Source organism: Dysidea avara, chromosome 11 (assembly GCF_963678975.1).
Source record: "Dysidea avara chromosome 11, odDysAvar1.4, whole genome shotgun sequence".
Taxonomy (NCBI): domain Eukaryota; kingdom Metazoa; phylum Porifera; class Demospongiae; order Dictyoceratida; family Dysideidae; genus Dysidea; species Dysidea avara.
The window spans coordinates 3,143,999-3,162,783 of record NC_089282.1 but is presented as its reverse complement, the minus strand read 5'-3'; the positions used below and the strand labels follow the sequence as shown (position 1 = coordinate 3,162,783).

General features: G+C 38.4%; 2 protein-coding genes and 1 long non-coding RNA gene across 16 annotated transcripts in view; 1 reads left to right on the top strand and 2 right to left on the bottom strand.

The window, feature by feature from the left end:
• Nucleotides 1-307: 307 nt before the first annotated feature.
• On the bottom strand, nucleotides 308-12,334 carry LOC136237936 (reticulocyte-binding protein homolog 2a-like). 8 transcript variants are annotated; one of them, XM_066028229.1, is made up of 11 exons: nucleotides 11,647-12,334; nucleotides 11,230-11,359; nucleotides 10,097-10,150; nucleotides 9,822-9,913; nucleotides 9,614-9,723; nucleotides 9,413-9,494; nucleotides 8,751-8,816; nucleotides 5,364-5,448; nucleotides 3,259-3,343; nucleotides 2,122-2,207; nucleotides 311-497 (listed from the first exon to the last, which is right to left on the bottom strand). In XM_066028229.1, the coding sequence occupies exons 5-8, from the start codon at nucleotides 9,658-9,660 to the stop codon at nucleotides 5,407-5,409; spliced, it is 237 nt and encodes a 78-aa protein (XP_065884301.1). In that variant the 5' UTR covers nucleotides 9,661-9,723; nucleotides 9,822-9,913; nucleotides 10,097-10,150; nucleotides 11,230-11,359; nucleotides 11,647-12,334; the 3' UTR covers nucleotides 311-497; nucleotides 2,122-2,207; nucleotides 3,259-3,343; nucleotides 5,364-5,406. The 8 variants fall into 8 exon arrangements, 7 of the variants coding, with proteins under 7 accessions (XP_065884297.1, XP_065884301.1, XP_065884299.1 ...); XM_066028224.1 differs by having other exon boundaries at nucleotides 315-497; nucleotides 8,751-8,837; nucleotides 9,614-9,743; nucleotides 11,647-12,315; XM_066028223.1 differs by having other exon boundaries at nucleotides 317-497; nucleotides 8,751-8,837; nucleotides 11,647-12,313.
• LOC136237941 (uncharacterized) overlaps nucleotides 12,175-18,785 on the top strand; it is a 6,986-nt gene continuing 375 nt past the window's right edge. The window contains exons 1-4 of the long non-coding RNA XR_010692660.1: nucleotides 12,175-12,367; nucleotides 16,838-16,921; nucleotides 16,969-17,055; nucleotides 17,485-17,686. This is a non-coding gene — a long non-coding RNA (uncharacterized lncRNA). The remainder of the gene's footprint in view (nucleotides 12,368-16,837; nucleotides 16,922-16,968; nucleotides 17,056-17,484; nucleotides 17,687-18,785) is intronic.
• LOC136237932 (uncharacterized) overlaps nucleotides 17,327-18,785 on the bottom strand; it is a 22,744-nt gene continuing 21,285 nt past the window's right edge. For all 7 annotated transcript variants that reach the window (XM_066028212.1, XM_066028209.1, XM_066028208.1 and 4 more), the window contains one exon: nucleotides 17,327-18,404. In XM_066028212.1, the coding sequence (XP_065884284.1) occupies nucleotides 17,649-18,404 (756 nt within the window). In that variant the 3' untranslated portion in view covers nucleotides 17,327-17,648. The remainder of the gene's footprint in view (nucleotides 18,405-18,785) is intronic.

Below are 18,785 nucleotides of genomic sequence, written 5' to 3'. Positions count from 1 at the left end.
GGAAAATAGTAGCAATAGTTATACTACGGGTACATAGTACTATCATAGATCGTATATTCTTCGTACCCAAGAATATACGATCTATGGTACTATAAGCTAAAAAGGAACACATGGGGCTGTAAATGAACTTACTCTCAAGGCTCCAGGCAATCATGACATGTAGCCTTGACAAAGAATCAAATATATAGCCTGTGTGGATATTGGTAAAGAAGCTGGTAAACTTACTATGTTGATGGTCTCATTGTTTGGCTAAGATTTACAGATTGCTCCTACCCTTTTCAAATCCATCATACTTAAGACCCGAGACACCGTCTTGATGACAAAGTCATTGGTACAATAATAGTTGTACATTAGTTCCTATAATCACTGTTGATCATCACATACAGGCTGTATAATAGTGATATTGTCAGTGATGTGTGTAGTGTAATTGTTTGTTGTGTGGGACTGCTCTTCAGTTGTTTCATCATCTTCTACACTACTAGAGTCACTGGTCATACCTGTACAAGGAGATGAAATAAGTGTAATATGCACTCTTACACACACACATGCCTAATGCCATTCCATACACTTATAATTCAATTGACTATATTTACAAGCAAATACACAACTAGTCTGTCCAACAGTTCTCCCAATCCTCTGTGGAGTCTACCGGATGTTGAGTAACTTATTTACAAGACTGTCTATTATTAGGATAAACCTCCAGGAGATCTCTAGGACAATAAGTATCAATGGTTAAATTTATCATATGCAAGATTTGCAAAACTAATGTGGGGAAATTCCCTGGTCTCCAACAGCATTGTAGCTGGGTTTTGTTTGGGTTATCCGGTCACTTTATAGAATATATGGGTCAGATCACATGTGAACTTATTTATTGTAGAACTGTATTAACGTATCATAGACTTACACTGTATGTGTTACTGTCTGGACCCACACCTATTTTTTTTTTTTTAGTAGGCATAATCCATTTTCATATTTATCTGCAGGCTAAAGCAGAACCACACCCACTAATCAATTATTACTATTGTCAAATCAATATATAAACACACAGTTATTATATGAGTCATTAGAGGAGGGTGGAAGCACTGCTCAAAAGTATTACGTTAATTGCATACCTCTGTTTAGAATTTCACGTGAGCTTCAATAGTCGTAATACAAAACTAGGGATCACTGGGGATCATTAGATATTTAGATTGTACTTTGCGTAAGCATCACAATGGTGTACTTTGTTTTGTAAAATCATTTAGTTTTCAGGGCAAAACTGATGAAATACTTTCGCATGTAGTACACTTGCACTAACCAGGTATGTATATTCTTCAACAAGACAATGATGCCACACTTTGTTACACCATCCACACAATTTAGTTAATAACAGAAAACGAGTATTTAGCATAATTCATTTTAACAGTGCTTAAACCGCTTCCACCCTCCTCTGATGAGTCATAGTTTACTCAGTTTTGCAGTAAGCCATCTTCTTTTATGAGCCACACCCACTTATCAGGAATGTGTGGTATTGTCTTGTCTATAGGCATGGAGCCATGCCATAACATGCTGTCTATAAAGTTATTCTGAACCAGGTTTCGATGGTGGTCTCTACTGCAGGATTAAAGACAGGGGTGCTATGTAACTACACCATCAAATTATCAGGCCTATGACTAGAACACAGCTACGCACATGAATACACAGCCTATAGGTGATGTCATTGTAGACGAATATCAATAATAGGGCAACTATGGTCTTCTGCAATATGATGTCATGGAAGTATATAATAGGGATTTGCATCACTATGAATAATCCTCATTATGGGTACGACTTGTTTTGGTTACAGGTCCAGTAGTCGACAGTTTCACTCTACGTTTACAAAAAATCTTCAATAACTTAGTGAATGCCAAAACAAGTTCCTTAGTAATAGCACCACAAAAATTATTGGTGTCAACAGTAGCAATGAAGTTTGAGACAATTGGCTGCATACACCTTAGCTATGAAGTACACCTTAGCTATGTTTGGTACCTACTTGACATGGTCACTACAATGAGGTGGTCTCATAAACAAGACAGTGATATTTCACTGTGTAAGATATCAGTGTACACCTCCCATCTCAATGTCTCATAAAATTACACTCACTTTGTTGTGGTTGTGACCTCATCACTTGATGACTTGTAGTACTGGTGTTTGTCATGAAGTAGGCCAGCATTGTGTAGAGTAGTGGTCTGGAATAGGGAGGAGGACAACCATCAACTAACTGTACATGATATGTAATACAACAGTGTGTACTGATAGTGAAGGATGGTCACACATCACAGGTATGACATACAAACAGATCCTGTTAATGTGGGAACTTGAAAATTGGTTGGTCCCAAGGTATATAGGGCCCAGTGTACTGTATAGGGAGAAAGTTTCAATGGGCAAAATGGATTTTACGGTTCTGTCAAAAGCTGCGAAAGTTTCCCAGCGAATGCAGCCTGCTACTAGCTTATCTGATCAGATTGACTGATATGTGAAATAAAATTAATTTGCTTAATTAGCAACATGGAAAGTCCTGCTGCAGCCCAGCTTCTTTCATGAGCCACACCCACTTATTGGAATTGTGTATCACTGTCTGTAGCTAGTCATACATGGAGCCACACCCAGTAGTATGAAGGCAAGCATGAAGCTTAATTGATCATCAGGTGTATGTATGCATCATAATTGTTGTGAGCCACACCCACTTATCAGGAATGTGGACAAATGTGCATTGCTTACATGCACAGCTAAATGTTTTGAGCAAGCACCTTTTGTCTACCACAAAAGTTTAACCGTGAATAAGCTTGTCTGCCCTCTAACGCGAAAGTTTTGCCCATTGAAACTTGCACACAGTCTGGCAACACATGCCACTTTGGCAGGTGCTGCCAGACTAGGTGGCACAGAGCCTAACACAAGGGACCACTTAGTTCTGGCATACCTTCATATCAGAGCAGATTTTACGCAAGACAACCACTTGTATACAAAGCTTACAACACAGTCAATACTGTATAGTGGATATTTTCTAGGAATACTTTGTTGATCACCACCAACCAAAATTTCAAGGGGAGAAATTTTCACTTTTCAGGATAAATGGATAAATGATACTTTAACAATGTCATTTACTACAGCTGCAAACTTTGAGGGGGCACAGATAGCAGCCAATCCACGAAAATCACTACCAACCTCCCCCCCCAAAAAATAGTCCTATTATACAACACTAAACTATATTACATACAGGTGTATGCTACCATTACTCACAATGACTTGGTGGTGTGGTCTGGATTCATCTTCAGCTCTCGACACAAGAACTCACGATCTAGTGGTTCTCTGGGCTGGCCAGACTCTAAAAATAAAATATCCTTAACCACCATATCTTCAACTTCTTTAAAGTTAGCATAATTACAGGCTAAATGACTAGCAAGGAGATGTCTAACTGTAATTTGATCTGTGACAACGGTCAACATTGACAAAGATTAATAATACTAGTTAGTTGACTGAAAGTCAAACTGTTGTGTTGACTATTAGCAGGAGTTAATAATAGTGGTACTCTTGTTATTAGACCATCACTACTTTATTGGGTAATTCCAACATCAAGTTTAAGATAGCTGTACTAATATTAAATTTAATCATTTGATTGCTGATCATAAGAATACACTATATTATTCTGTGATAGAGGGAGACACTGAGGGACTGATAGCTGAACAAATAAACACAGCTAGGGGGTCTGGAGCCCCTCCAGTTTTGTTTCACAAGATACATAGCCCTCAAGATACTCTAATAGAGTAGTCATGTATGACTGTACAAGAAATAATTATGAATTATAAATCCGATTAGGGAACATAGAAACAAAAAGTAATGAAACAAAGGTAATTGACTACACATGCAGCTTCTTTGTGAAAATTTTGGGCAAGAAAACCTTCATGACCAGTACTACAGTACTGTATGACAATCAATAATGACCAACTGTGTTTTTCACCTAGGGATGGGAAACAAGCAATACAAACATAATGGCCTCACTTCATTCTATTTATTTTTGTTACATTTCACATCTTGGGTAAAGTAGCTTGACTGCTGTCCTTGCTTGCTAGCTTCGCTTTGACTGTGGCTACAAATTGTGACCTAATTTTAGAAAACCGTCAATATCTGCACATTTTTCAAAATTCATTTTATGGTTCTTTGTTGTCCATAGAGACAGAGAAATGGACTGGCTAAGTTTTAGCTTCATAAAATCAGCAGTGTGGGACGAGCAAATAATTGATGTGTACAGTAGTCACTGAGAAAATAATCTACAGGAGCTTACGAACATAACGTACTGATACAATGGCACAGGACAATGAATCTTGGCTCATTGTGTTTGCTGTGAATTTGTGAATCCACCAAGGTAGAGTTTTTGCCCAAGGTGTGCTTCTGTGTTCAAGAAGGAAGATGAATTCACACAACAAAGATCATTGGTAAAATCTTTCATCACTGCAACGTAAACAAACATCTGTAACTTAGAAACCTGACAAGGTTTTTTGAACTCCTATGAACAGGCAAACACAATGATGCCCAGGATTTATCCATCGGAGTGTTAATTCACTACCCACCAGTGAAGCGATAAAAACTTGCAATTTTTTTTTCTGGAAAATTTGCATTTACCCAATGTGTTTTATTACAAAAGTATAATTGTGCATAGATCAACAGTTTTCTCAAATTCGGTCACAATTACACAGTTGCTAATGTAGGGACTTCAGTGACGGATCTAGAAATTCACAGAGGGGTTTCAGGTTAAGAAATAAGTTTTGGAGAATGTTTCAGAATAGTTACCAGGGACACATCCAGACTTTCAAAACAAGTGTTCACTCTAGAACATGGAAATTGTCAGTAGTTTCAGTCTAGCAGCTAGCTACCTCAGTAGTAGCTACTAAGCTACGTAGTTAGTGATAGTTGATGATAATCACTCTCCATGCAGCAATGTTTCACTGTTAAATCTTACCATTACATTAAAAGCTTTTAGAAAACGCAAGTGAAGCCTTTAGAATTAGCTTTAAACCATTAAAACGATAATTATTTTTAGAGGTGCTTGTTGCATATAATCAGAGCCCGCCTTCTGACCCTGATAGGGGTGATGTTAGGATGGCATCAAGTGATTAACTAGGTCATTAGCTTTTTTTTTGTTTTGAAACCATCAAATGGAATGAAGTGTTAAATAACACGTATGATTCCTCAGTCACATGTGACCACAAATACCAAAGTCAAAGTAGTCATGGCAATGATGTATACAAAATAAACATGCAAAAAAAAACAAGTTAATTAGTCAAAATTGGGTTGCAAACATTGAAAATTGCGCACTTGGCTGCTGTACAGTAGGCAGTTTCACCCACCTGCACCAGCTCTGTAAACTGATCTTGGGCATGCGCCTTGTTTTCAAAGGGATGAAATCATTGCAACCCTCCTGTATCTGCCAACCTGCAAGAAAGTTGTTGCAGAAGTCAGAATTATACACAAGAGGAATTTTCTATTACACTAATGCACCTATCAGTGTAAGCCCCACTACCACTGATATGGGCTGAGGTTAGGGAAGGTGGGGATTTGCATCACTGAAAATTACAATTCCCACCTACTGGGAAAGTACTGGAGATGCAAACCCCGACCAAGTCTCAACTTGCAAACCAAGGGCTAGGAGGGGAATTGTACAGTCGTGTGGTGTTGGTCTAGCGATGAGTTAGTTCGAGTGGGATATGAATGTAGTAGCTAACACCTGAGCCACTCCTTCCTAAACTGAAAGCACACACTTTTGTTGCCTGAGTGAATTACTTTAGTGAAGACAAATCCCCACTATGTCAGGGGAAATTTAGCAATCAATTCCCTCACCATCCCCGACCTTTCCCCACCCTCAGCCCGTATTCGTGGTAGTCGGGCATAGGCGAATAACCCCCTCGCTAACCCCCACCACAGGTAGTATATCTTGGTTGAACTCTTGGAAACACATTTCCCTGTGCCCATACCTAGATAGCATAGTAAAAGTTTTTAAGGGGTGGGAGTGGGGACTGCTTCAGTACCCTTAAATAGCCCCTAAATCCACCCTTGGGAATAGCACCATTGATTATATTAGTCTGGTCTTACATTATTGTCATTAATTACATTAGATAACGTTAGATTAAATGAAACATTATATTCTACTCAATAAATCTGGGTAATTCTGAAATGCATGTATCGTGGTTTCACATGGTTGGTCATCCACATATACAGGAAGCTGACATGGCTTTCAATGTATATTACATTACTGTTCTATTAGAGTACCATATATAGGGTTGGCAATGAAAAAATCTACCTCTATAGTTTCTCCTCCAACTCTGGGTGATCAATCCTACCCAAGTCTACATCAAACCATAGGGTAATAATACGGTGATTCCCCTTGCTGTTTCTGCAGCGCACATTTTAATTTTTCAGGTTTTTAAATAAAAATGGGCAGCAGCATCAGCGATGTTGTTTAGAGCAATTCAATGTTTCCATGAATGGTGCTTTACACGGTGGTCACTATACTATCGAAGACAGATGCGTATTCTTGGTAAAACAGATGCTGTGAGTTTCTAAATCATAGCATGAGCGAGGGCATCAGTTTGCGTTGGCACCTAAACACTGTAAATCTCCAATTAATATGGTCCAAAAAGGTGTCTGGGAGTTAGGAAACCAACCTTGGACTTTGTTAAGTGAGTTTCAGTTGGTTGATTTTTCATTGCAGACCCGTCAAGCACCATTTTAGCAAAAATTGAAGTACAGCGAATCACCTTTTAAGCAAGTGTATTTTGTAGAGCACCTGCTGATCAATGAGTTGATACGAGACTACTTCATGTTCAATCGTTACCACAACTCATGTTCCGTTCTTGTCACTGGTAAGTAGACACTGTGGGGTTGATGTAGGGAGGTTGATATATGTGACCGTCTCAGCAAAAACCCGACTTGTTCACACAAGCATGCATATTGAGAAAAACGAAATTTAAAAATATTTCATAAAATTACGCATGCTACAAAGAAAAATACGCAAGTTTTTATCGGGCCAGTATTCAAAGAAGGTAGATTTAAATTGATTAAAACTATATACCATCTTATTCGCCTGCTCATGGAGAGTTTGAAAATCTTTGTTTCGTTTCTGTACCTTCAACGGTATGTGTGTCACGTGCGTTTGTTTACGATACGGTAAACATAACAAGATCGTTATCATTTCTTCTACCAAACTGCCTTCATATCCATATGCGCAAGTGTCTACAGGGCTAACACTATATCTTGGCTGATGTGCTGATCAATGGTGAACATTTTAAGCCAAATTGCAAAGTTGTAGACTAATCCAAACGGAAGTTATGACTGCGAATGTAAGCACCTGTAGTTTATTTTCAGTATAGTCAATGTACAAATCGATTATCTTACTCTTCCTACTGTCTAGTGATATAATTTCAAAACTACACACCACAGAAGGCTGAAACTGATGATCTATTCCTTGGACACTGCCAATAATGCTGAGTGAATAAAAAAAAATTTTTTTAATTGTGCGAACATGTCGGGTTTTTGCTGAGACGGTCACATACCGTATAGCTAGCGGGTTATTTTCGAAACAGAAATTTTCGCACAAGAAGCAAAATCTTAATTTCGAAGAGTGCATATTTTGAAGTCCGGATGGATTTCAAATAAACGGAAATCCGTGTCACAAATTATGAAGATGCGTGAATGTTTGCTTTGCTGATGGAGTAATCCCCATTCCTGTGCACTGGAGAGAAGACTGAGGGAGTCTCGGGTGGAGTGAATTCACTGGCACGAACACGCTCGATCATATACCATAGATTCTATAGCAGACGGCATCAATTCCCATTCTGGAACCTGTTTTCTGGTTATTGGTACAGTAATGATACAGTTTACCCATTATCATCAAAAATAAAACAACAACAACATAACTCTGTGCATAAAATAAAGGACGCACATTTACAAGCACATGAAACAAATATAAAGTTAGTCAGGTGAAGCTGAGTCCAGCCTGCCTTCTGCATAAGCAAGGTCAATGACAGCTGTCTCGCTCGATCCACAGCGGTGGTAAGAGGACCTTGAACCTCTTAAACATTGAACAGCTGAACGGAGCAATGAAAATCCCAGCCTACATCGTAACCAGTACAATGTTTTGCTATATGATTGTCCATGCTTCTCAGCGAGTAGTGTGGCAATTCGTTTGTAAACAACGGTGGCCAAAGGTCCCATACCTCCAGTACATGAAAAAATCAATGGCGAAAATGACCCATGCTCAACTTCCCGGATTCTCTCCTCATATTTTCTCTTCTTCTCTAGCTCCGCACGCCTGTAGCACTGTGATAAAGAAACCCATTATCATCAGCAATACTGAGCTAAAACTCGAAGAATACACGAACGAATCGCCGAAAGTTGGACGGTTGCTTTCACTTGAGGGAATTTATTTTTGAAAAACAACCGGACGTGGGAATTTATTTTCGAAGAGAAGGGCCTCTTCGAAATATCCGAAAATAAAAACCTTTCGAAAATTACCAGCTATACGGTATACTTATTCTAATAGGATTTTTTGAGGGGAAGATTTTTTGCAGATTACCACCATCCAAAATTTCGAGGAGGGAATTTTTTGCTATCCATAAGGAACCAGACTATAGTAGACAGTTTTTGGACACACACAATAATGTACATTATAATAAGTAACATGTTTAGTTACATAAAAAGGAGACAAAGTGCTCAAATATTACAAACAACTTCCTTACTTTCTTTTTGTTATCTTCTAGTTGTCTTAGCTCATGTCTCATGTTTTGTTGAGCTTGTTCAGTTTCCTGTTTAGCTTTCTTTAGTTCCTGCACCATGACAACAAGATCATGTGATACACAGTGTTGGGAGTAATGCGTTACTTATGTAACGCATTACGTAATATCATTACTTTTGTGGTAACTAAGTAATATAACGAAATACGCTATAAAAGAAGGTAATATAACTCAAGTTACAATGTAACACATTACCTAAGTAATATAGTTACTGTAACGAATCTAATATTACGTAATATTATTACTACAAGTAACAAAGTTACTAATCTCGTTAGTAATCCACTGAGTAATGCCAAGCCACAACAAAGTAATGAAGCCTACTGAATGAAGCTTATTCACCAGCTTCTTACTTATAACCAAGATTTGCACATTGTCCAACAATGCAATCATGTCACGTGATAAGGTGGTAGTTTCACACGTGACAGCTTAAGGCAGTGGACACAAAGTAATATAATATGTAATATTGTTACACTTACTTTATTTTATGGGTAATATGTAACTGTAACTAAATAGTTCTGTTGCAAGTAATATGTAATATGTAACTAGTTACTTTTAAAAAGTAACTTGCCCAACACTGGTGATACACTACTGTGGTGGTCTAGTCTCACCTCCTCATAGTCAGCTTGTTTCTTCTCAAACTCTTTTAACTGGCTCTGTAACTTTGCCTGCTCTGATTTCATTTCATCAAGCCTGTAACAACATGACTGAGAATTACTACACAAACACACACTACACACACACATACAAAACTATATATTTACTTGCAAGTATTCACACACATGCCAACTCTTTAGACTTTGCAAACTCACGTTGTGGTTTTTGTTCTCAATTTGGATACAGCTTTAGATCTGTTCATACGAGGACTATTACTATGTTCCTTCTGACCGCCACCACCACCACTACTACTCCTGTCATTGTCCTACAGAAAGACATTATAACCTGTTATGTGATGAGGTGTAGTTTGTGGCCATATGCCTGCATGGTTATCACATGCCCATATCATTATTCATTACTTACCACTACTGGGGTACCAGTTGTGTTGCTACTGGCAACTGACTTTGGTGGCTTCTTGTTAATGACTCTAATACAGAGTTAACTTGATGATCATCCTGTGTGTGATAGATATATTGTAAATTATTGGATAAGTTTTACATACTGCACTAAACAAGCTACATACAGAAAGCAAGTCTTGTAAAAGCTGATAACTACCCATTTGGGTACTAAGTGTGAGTCAGCAAATCCTCCTGACCTCCTGGGAATCTCATAGAAAGCTATACACACTACACACACACCTTGGGAAAATACTTGGCAAATGAAGTTCAACCCATCTAAATGTATCCATCTAGCTATAACAAGAAAAAAACATACATAAACATTGTTATCAAATTAAATCCATAGTCAACAAATACAGCAAAATAAATCAGCTAAATACCTGGGAGTAGTGATAGACGAACACCTAACTTGGAAGGACATGTCAATGTCATCTGTAACAAAGCCATCAAAGCAAAAACTTTTTTACAACGTAATCTCTTCCGGTGTCCAACAACAGTGAAATCCAATTGTTACACATCCTTAGTGAGACCCATACTAGAGTATGCTGCTACAGTGTGGTCCCCACACCTTCAATATCAGAAACACCAAATAGAAAAGGTTCAGCGTAGTGCTGCTCACTTTGTTAAAAATGACTTTTCCTATCACAGTAGTGTAGCTACCATGCTCAAACATCTTAAGTGGCCACTACTCAAACACTGAAGTTTTTTTTTTGTTTTTTTGTTTTTTTTAAATTGATAACGTTTTACAAAATATTACATGGTCTTGTTGACATTTCATTTACACTTATACCCCTCTCAACACCTACCCGTGGACACAACCAGCGTTTCATCACTCCTTTTGCTAGAACTGATACATATTTAAATTCTTTCCTACCCTCTGCTATCAATTTGTGGAATTCTCTACCCAATTCATTAGTTGAACCAATTTAAAGTCATTTGACTGAAGAAGGTTTCTGTTAAGTTTAGGAAAACCTGAGTTAGCAGATTTTGAGGGTGCTGCATCTGCCCCAAAATCACCAGCTGAACTAACTCTTTCCAAGTGTTTATGTACAGGTGGTCCCTCAACAATTTGGTCCCCTTCTTTGATGTGATCAAAAGAGCTAACCCTCTGTATTGCTGCTGGAGGAACATCATCTTGTGTGATGGACATCAAGCTGATTTTCTCATTCCGAAGAGCATGGTTACTGGGAGACAAAGTGGAGTCCACTGTTGGTAAGTTACTGAACACATTTTGAGCCAACCTAAATTCCCGTTCTACCCAAGATGGTATCTGAACACACACAGAAGTTATATACCCAGTAAGTACAAACACTTTGACATGTAGGTAAATACATAAATATATACACAAAGTTACAGATACATAATATACTTACTATGGAGTCCTCAAGACTGTCGTCAGTAGTTGCTGTTATTGGGGACAGAGGTGGCATAGTTGGGTTCATCTGTCGATCAGGAGTGTCTCCACCACAAGATGAGCTCTTGTGTGGGCTCTGCAAGCCTCTCCTGATAAAGAAGATGGAACAAAGATATATCAGTGCAGCCTACTAAACAATCGAAGTATTGTGACAGAACTTTAGCAAAAAAAACGAGTACAACACACACAACACACAAACACTGCACCCACACACACACACACACACACACACACACACACACACACACACACACACACACACACACACACACACACACACACACACACACACACACACACACACACACACACACACACACACACACACACACACACACACACACACACACACACACACGCACACACACACACAGACCTGGGAGTCCATTCTATGGAGAATAGAGTTACTAGCAATACGACGTCCCATAACAAAAGGAGTCCGTACCAACAGCAGTGTTCTCTAAGCTGTTCTGATCATCAATAATGTTATTACCTGGAGTATAAAGGATCTATGCCTGGAGTGAGAGCCACTTGTCTCTCCGCATCAACACCAACAAGTTACAACCATAACAAGCGATACCTTCCACCTTCATATTGCTACTGTCTAAGGCAGCTATGTCCACTATTTCACCATTCTCAGTACAAAAGTCTATGTTAAATATAAACTTTCTTCCACTCAATTGTTCTCTGTATTTGTGTCAGTATTTGGTGCAGCCCAGGGTGCAGCTTTCTTTGCATCAGTTGTTTCCACTAAAAATTTACAGTAGCAACTTACTTCACTATCATTTGCTGATCTGCACTTCAACAGAAATGCGGTTGTCCCTTGCCACTAGCTAGACCGGGGCACTACACTATCGATCGTCAGGTAAACTTGTACTGTTTCTACAATCTCACGCGACATTCAGCATGTGCTGGCTCCAATCAACTACTACCATGAAGTCTAATATACGAGTCGAGTTTCATTTCTTTCTTGCGGCGTGGTTTTCAGTAGACAACTAACTTGTATTCTAAAAATTTCGTTCGGGCACCGACTTCAAGCAGAATCTCCGTTATTATATAGCAACATCATCACTTGATGTTACAGCGCGTCCTGACAAGTGAGCCGTAAGTGTGCAGTGTTATTATGACCTGTCATTTGTTTTGTACTGATGCACAACTCTACTCACAACCTCGGCACTGTCTGCTCCCAACAATGCCAGACTCTCCTCAGGGGTGTAGGAGAATTTTTTAAAGTGGTAAGGCAAATCCAAGTCTCTGAAGACCCCGTGCAATCGTATAGCTTAAATTAGGTAAATTATGTACTATAAGAGTTGCCATTCTAGGGGGTCTGGGGGCATGCCCCCCAGGAAATTTTTGAATTTAGCTAATCTGATAGTGCATTTTGGACCATTTCTGGGCATATTTCCCTTCTACTAGCATAGGAATATATAATCTATATATGCTACTAGTTACCGTCTTCTGTCCGAACTCGCGCTGTAAAGGTAAAAGAAATCGCTGGGTGGTGAGGTTCTTCTCCAGTCATTGGAGTCGACCATTTAACAGCCAGTTTCGACAATGACATCCTTGTACACGAGGCGGCCTCACACCTGGCTGAGTTGGGGAATCCCTCCCTGGTAATCACGCTACATGTTAATCGAAAACCATTTGCGTGACCCTCGTGCATGACTGTAAAGGTTAAGGCTTTCTTGTCTCAAACGGTTACTTATATCGCCTAACAGTCCTTGAGTTTTGAATCCTACCAGTTCTTACCGATGCGTATATATTCTAGCATAAATCAAAAGTATACGTATGCTATGCTCCGAAACACTAGCAATACGATTTCCGGATATTTCTAAAAATTGGATCAAAATGTGGTGAGGCTCTTGCCTCACTTGTCGCACCGTCTCCTACGCCCTTGCTCCTACATTTATAGGCTTCACGGATCGCTAGTGGGATAACACTTCCAATATCATGTCTCACTGAAGAATGCAGTGGTAGAGTAAGCCACCGATGTTCAGCCACCAGGAATTTTCGGATGCTCGTACGCAAGAACCATAAAAATGTATTCCCTTGAAGTTTACATCATTGTTAGCTTAGACACTCACCAACCAGCACACCAAGTACCAAGTTTTGTAGAATTTATTCAAGAACTGTGTGTTTGGTGAGGCATTCAGTCTATGTCCGAATTGCATGACATTTTGGCTAAAAGTACATATTTTCAGACCACACCTCGCAAAGCACAGGAAATGCAAAGATTTAAATGCAATTGTGCATTAGCTAGGGTAGTCACTCAAGGTCTAGTCCACCAAGTATCAGCTTATAAATCAACACTATGTCTCAGATATTATTAAATGTATGAACACATGTAGGCCAATCAAATTTCGGTCATTCATTGATGCATTTAACTACAAGTTCCGATGAATTTTATGAGATGATTTCAGCTGTTTGACACCATAAACATCAAAAATCATTTTGAGTGTTTGGTATGTGTTATGACGATCTATAGCTGGGCTACTACCAATACACCGAGAGTCAAAACACTTGCTACAAAGTCACAAGCAAATCACATTTCAGTAAATTTTTAATTGGAATATTGTCAGATGAAGAATGATACAATATGGAAGTATTTTGAATGGAATTTCCACTGCAGCTGTAATTGACTGTTCTATTAGAGTAGTTGATATAATCCTGACTGCTTTATTAGAAGATTTCAATTTTATTCACTTAAATCTTGCAATTTAACTATATTCTGAACCAGGAGGGGGTGGGACATGATATTATTATTATATTATATTTGTTACCATGCAGAAATCAAAAAGATTGTTATGCACAGGTGTGATCATAATGAATGTTCAGGTTAGTACAAAACTCATCTAAGGTAGGGGAGTGAATTACAAAGGGGGGAGTGTGTTCCAGAGTCTGATTGTAGAAGGGAAAAAGGAAAATTTATAAGAATCAATCATAGTGTCAAGCTGTGTATAATATCCTTCCCTTGATGGACGGTGATTAGGTATTAGATCATTTGTGGGTATACTTAGATTGCCATTAATTATCTTATACATTGTAGTTATCTTAGACTTGTTTCTTCTTTCTTCAATGCCATAACACGTACAATTTTGCATAATTTAATTGAATTCCAATGATATTACCAAATAAAAAAACTTAATGTATAAGCTACTTGCATCATTGTAGACACTGAAGTCGATTGCTTTTACTACTAACAACTAAGAATAATTGTAGCAAACAAAAACACAGGTACCTGAAACTAAGATCAGAATTTATTCTAAATAATGCTCTATTGCAAAGTTTACCATGATATTGTTGGAGCTTAGTGGGGCTTAGTAGATGAAACGATTTCTTCACTATTGGATTACTATATCAGACAATAAATACCACGCTGATCTTCACGGTTTACTAGAACTAAACCCTATGGCAAAATGTACAGTATGCATATGTCACATACATCATGTCCTACCTCCTCTGATTCTGAACCTCCTCTACCTCCTCTGATTCTGAGGCATAGTGTTGATTTATAAGCTGATACTTGGTAGACTAGACCTTAAGTGACTACCCTATAGCTACATGCTTAAATTTTTCATTTTGGTTTGGTCCGAAAATAGTTACTTCTGGCCAAAACGTCATGTGATTCAGATATAGAGTTAATACCTTGCCAAATACACAGTCCTTGAAGAAATCCTACAAAAGTTGGCGTGCTAGTTGATGAGTGTCTAAGTGCAATTTTCAAGGGAATACGTTTTGCAGTTTCTCCAAAATTTCCTGGTGGCCTGGTAAATAGTGACTGACCAAGGTACAATTGTCATGCTGTTAAGGGTTATTTTTCATAACAAGAAGTTTGCAGACATTTCCTATATTTTTTGTTCATGGCAAAAATGCCAACTGGAACAGGCATGTCCAATACATTTTCATTGAAATTTAATTATTGTGTACTACCTACGTCGTGTCTGTTTAATAACTTTCTGGGTGTGATACATGTAAGGCAACTCTACAAGTACAATGATACCAGAAGAAGTCTAATTCACAGAAATTTTGGCATGTCAAAATGGCCTAAACTAACCTGGTGTAACCATACATTTTGTATTAGGCATTATGGGGAACGTAATAAGAGGCGTAATAACCCGTGGCACACGATGGAAACTTGAGATTCTGGACCAGATTTGAAAAGAGCTGAGCTATAGCAGAGGGAAATCATATAGCCATACAACAATAGTCATGCTGTTCCCTACTTGGCCCCCCCTAGAATCGCCACTGTAGATATGTAAGTTTTTGGGAAGCACCATTGTGCAGGCTTAGCTTTTTGTAGCTATCCCGTCCTCTTTGAATAAATTAGATAATATAAAATTTCACAGTGTACCAAGCTGTATGTCCCCACTATTAATTTTTAATTACTCAGATAAGTTCCAAGGACATCTTCTGTTGTATCACATTTATAATCCAACAACTGAATGTGTTACTGTATAATACTCTCAATAGCAGCTTGACGTATTATATTGAAATATGTCAAGCGATTAGCCAATAGAATTAGTATTACACTTGTTTGTCAAGGTCCCATGACAAAAATCTATAATACTAATTTGATTGGCTAAAATAGTGTGGTGTGTTTATATTAGAAGTAAATGTCCGATTTGACAACTATTGTTACCATAGTGATAGATGCCCCAAGGCATGACACAACATGGTTGCTTAGCAACGGTTGCTAGGTAACAGTTGCTAAGGTAAAAGTCATTTTGAGACCATAGCAACGGTTGCCAGGCAACGGTTGCTAAGTGTGATTGGTCTTTTGCAGTGGTTATTTTTTGAATTTCTGTTGCCTAGTAACAGTTGCTATGGTTGTCGGATTAATTTGCAATAGGACGGATGGCTGTGGTATTCGGGATTAATAGTTCTCGCACTGTAAACAGGAAGGAAATAGTGCTCGGCTTCGCCTCGCACTATTTTACTCCTTCCTGTTTACAATGCTCGCACTATTAATCCCGAATACCACAGCCATCCGTCCTATTACATATACATATTCTTAGAGTATCTCGATCTTTCTAAAGTAGTTAAGGATCATAGAGAGGGCAGTGCATACCTCCTTGCTTCCCTATATCTGCACATGGAACAAATTTCCTCTATATCTCCGTATCCTAATAGTGTATTTGTGGGAGTGTGTATAGTACAGTGGAATGGACTATAGTGGAATGAATTATAGTGGAATGGACTATAGTGGAATGCACTATAGTGAAATGGACTATAGTGGAATGGAATAATTATTTCATACTAACTACAAAGAGATTCATTTATTAGTCTACAGGACTACTAAATATGAAAATAAATAGTAGAGATCTCTGAAATTATTCCATTACTTAGTCTTGTATGTACTTTGTTAGTAGTGTATAAATCAAAACAAGATGTTATGTAACTCCTGGGATGGTTCACTGTAATGTTGTGGTCCATTTGCTTAAACTAGTATATGGTTTATAAAATTAGCAAGTTGCCGTGTTTGGAATCTCAGCCTGGATGTGTTACTCCTCACTGTTGTATTTCACTAAATACTGTACTGAAATTATAAATGCTCCTATAATTACTAGCAATGTTGTGGGTGTGTGGAGTTGTCACATAAGCTATGAAGTTGTCAAGTAGTTCATCCAGTCAAGAGGAGATCACTACATAAAGTGAGTGTATAGAGTGAGTACTTCAAGTGTGACAGTGTCCATTGCAGGAGAAGAAAGGAGAATGGTGGATAACTTGCCACTGTAGCCACACTGGTGAAAAGATGATCCAAGAGAGATCACCAAGACACAAGAAGGTATTTTATTGTGGAATTTATAGTACAGTTGTATCCACAGTTATCAGGACCTCTGTTAATACCTTATCTAAACGTAAAAGTAACTGCTTATCCATTGCCAGTTCACTTTTCTGAATGATTTTGTTGAACTGGGAAATAATGTTGTTCAGATAATTGGGGATACACTGTACTGTTACCCTAGAATATACCATGTATCATTTGTTATACATAGTTTTTAAAATAACCAGTTTCCCAAACCACTCTACAATAACGTCCACTATCAACCCATATACTGAGTGTATTCTCAATTAGAAATAATTAATAGTAAATAATATTACAGTAACATACAAAGTGTGTGTATAGTCTTACTGGATACTACACTGAGTGTCTTCTGTAAGAATATCTGCTACTTTGTGTGTATGAGGGTAGCTCTTCCCTTCTCCACTGTAGTGATGGAATGTGCCTTAGCTCCTGCAACATCTCTTCCACCAGTACAACCTCCAAGGACAAGGATGGTATCAGAATCAATGGGGACTACAGCAACACAATGCCTGGGGCTGGACAATGATGATACTGAATTCCACTTGTTAGTAGATTCATCCAACATGGCAACATCAGAGGTACTGGAGATCATCACCACCCATGATCACTGGTGGGTGAGAGTTTGGTATTGTTATAGTATCATAGTGAGGGGCCCTGGGTAACTTCATCCATTGAACTGGCTGGTTACTGGTAGTGGTGGATGATGTGATGATATCCACTGGTAGTTGGTATACTCTATTGGTCCTCCTTGTTGATCTACTGTACCCCACAATGATGATCTTGTTGTCACTGATGGTGGGGAAAATGCCCCACATTGGCTCTGGTAGTAGAACACTAGACATCATCCAGTGGGATGGTTGTGTAGTGTTCAGTATCTCAATATCATTATTGATAGTGTCCTTGTCTCTCTTTCCACCTGCTACAATGACATACTCTGAGTGACTCACTACTCCTGGTTTAAACCTGGCTCTTAACAAGTTGGGAAGGTGGTCAGTCCAACCATTATTAATATAGGAGGTAACTTTATTAGTAGCCTTTTTAGTAACATTATCCACTCCAACAATAACAGTTAATTTCCCATCAATTATTTGTAGTATGCCCATGTAGTGACCAGGGGGAGGTAACTGTTCCCACTGGTCAGTGGTGATGTTGTAGCAGTAGACATGATATAATGTATCATCATCTGGAGCACTACCAGCCATGATGTATACCTTCTTGTCATGTAGGACTGCTGATATGCCATACATGGGAGAGGGCAGGTCTGCACACCTCTCCCATGTGAGCTCATAACAACCACTTTGTAGTGCCGGCACCAAAGGAGGGAACTCCTACACAAAATGTAGATCACATGATCATGGCACACCTTTAGTAATTATATCCCAATAATGAGATGTATTGTATCCCATAATCAGTTGGTTAATCAATAAATGAATTAGTAAAATTCAAATTATTGTGTGATACACTTTACGAGTGGTTTATTTGTATGAAGTTGAATTCGGTGGATTTCACTCCAAACTACAATTGCACTATAAGATAATAATTATTGTTGGCTTATACCATATATGACGAAAGTTTGGTGTGACTGAAGTTTAGTGAATTTAGTGAATCAAGGAAACTTTATTTGCCAATTTAGCTATTTTATATTCTTCAATAATGGCTGGGTCGTAAATTCGCCAATCTTTTTTTTCTGCCAACCTGTTTCATATGCT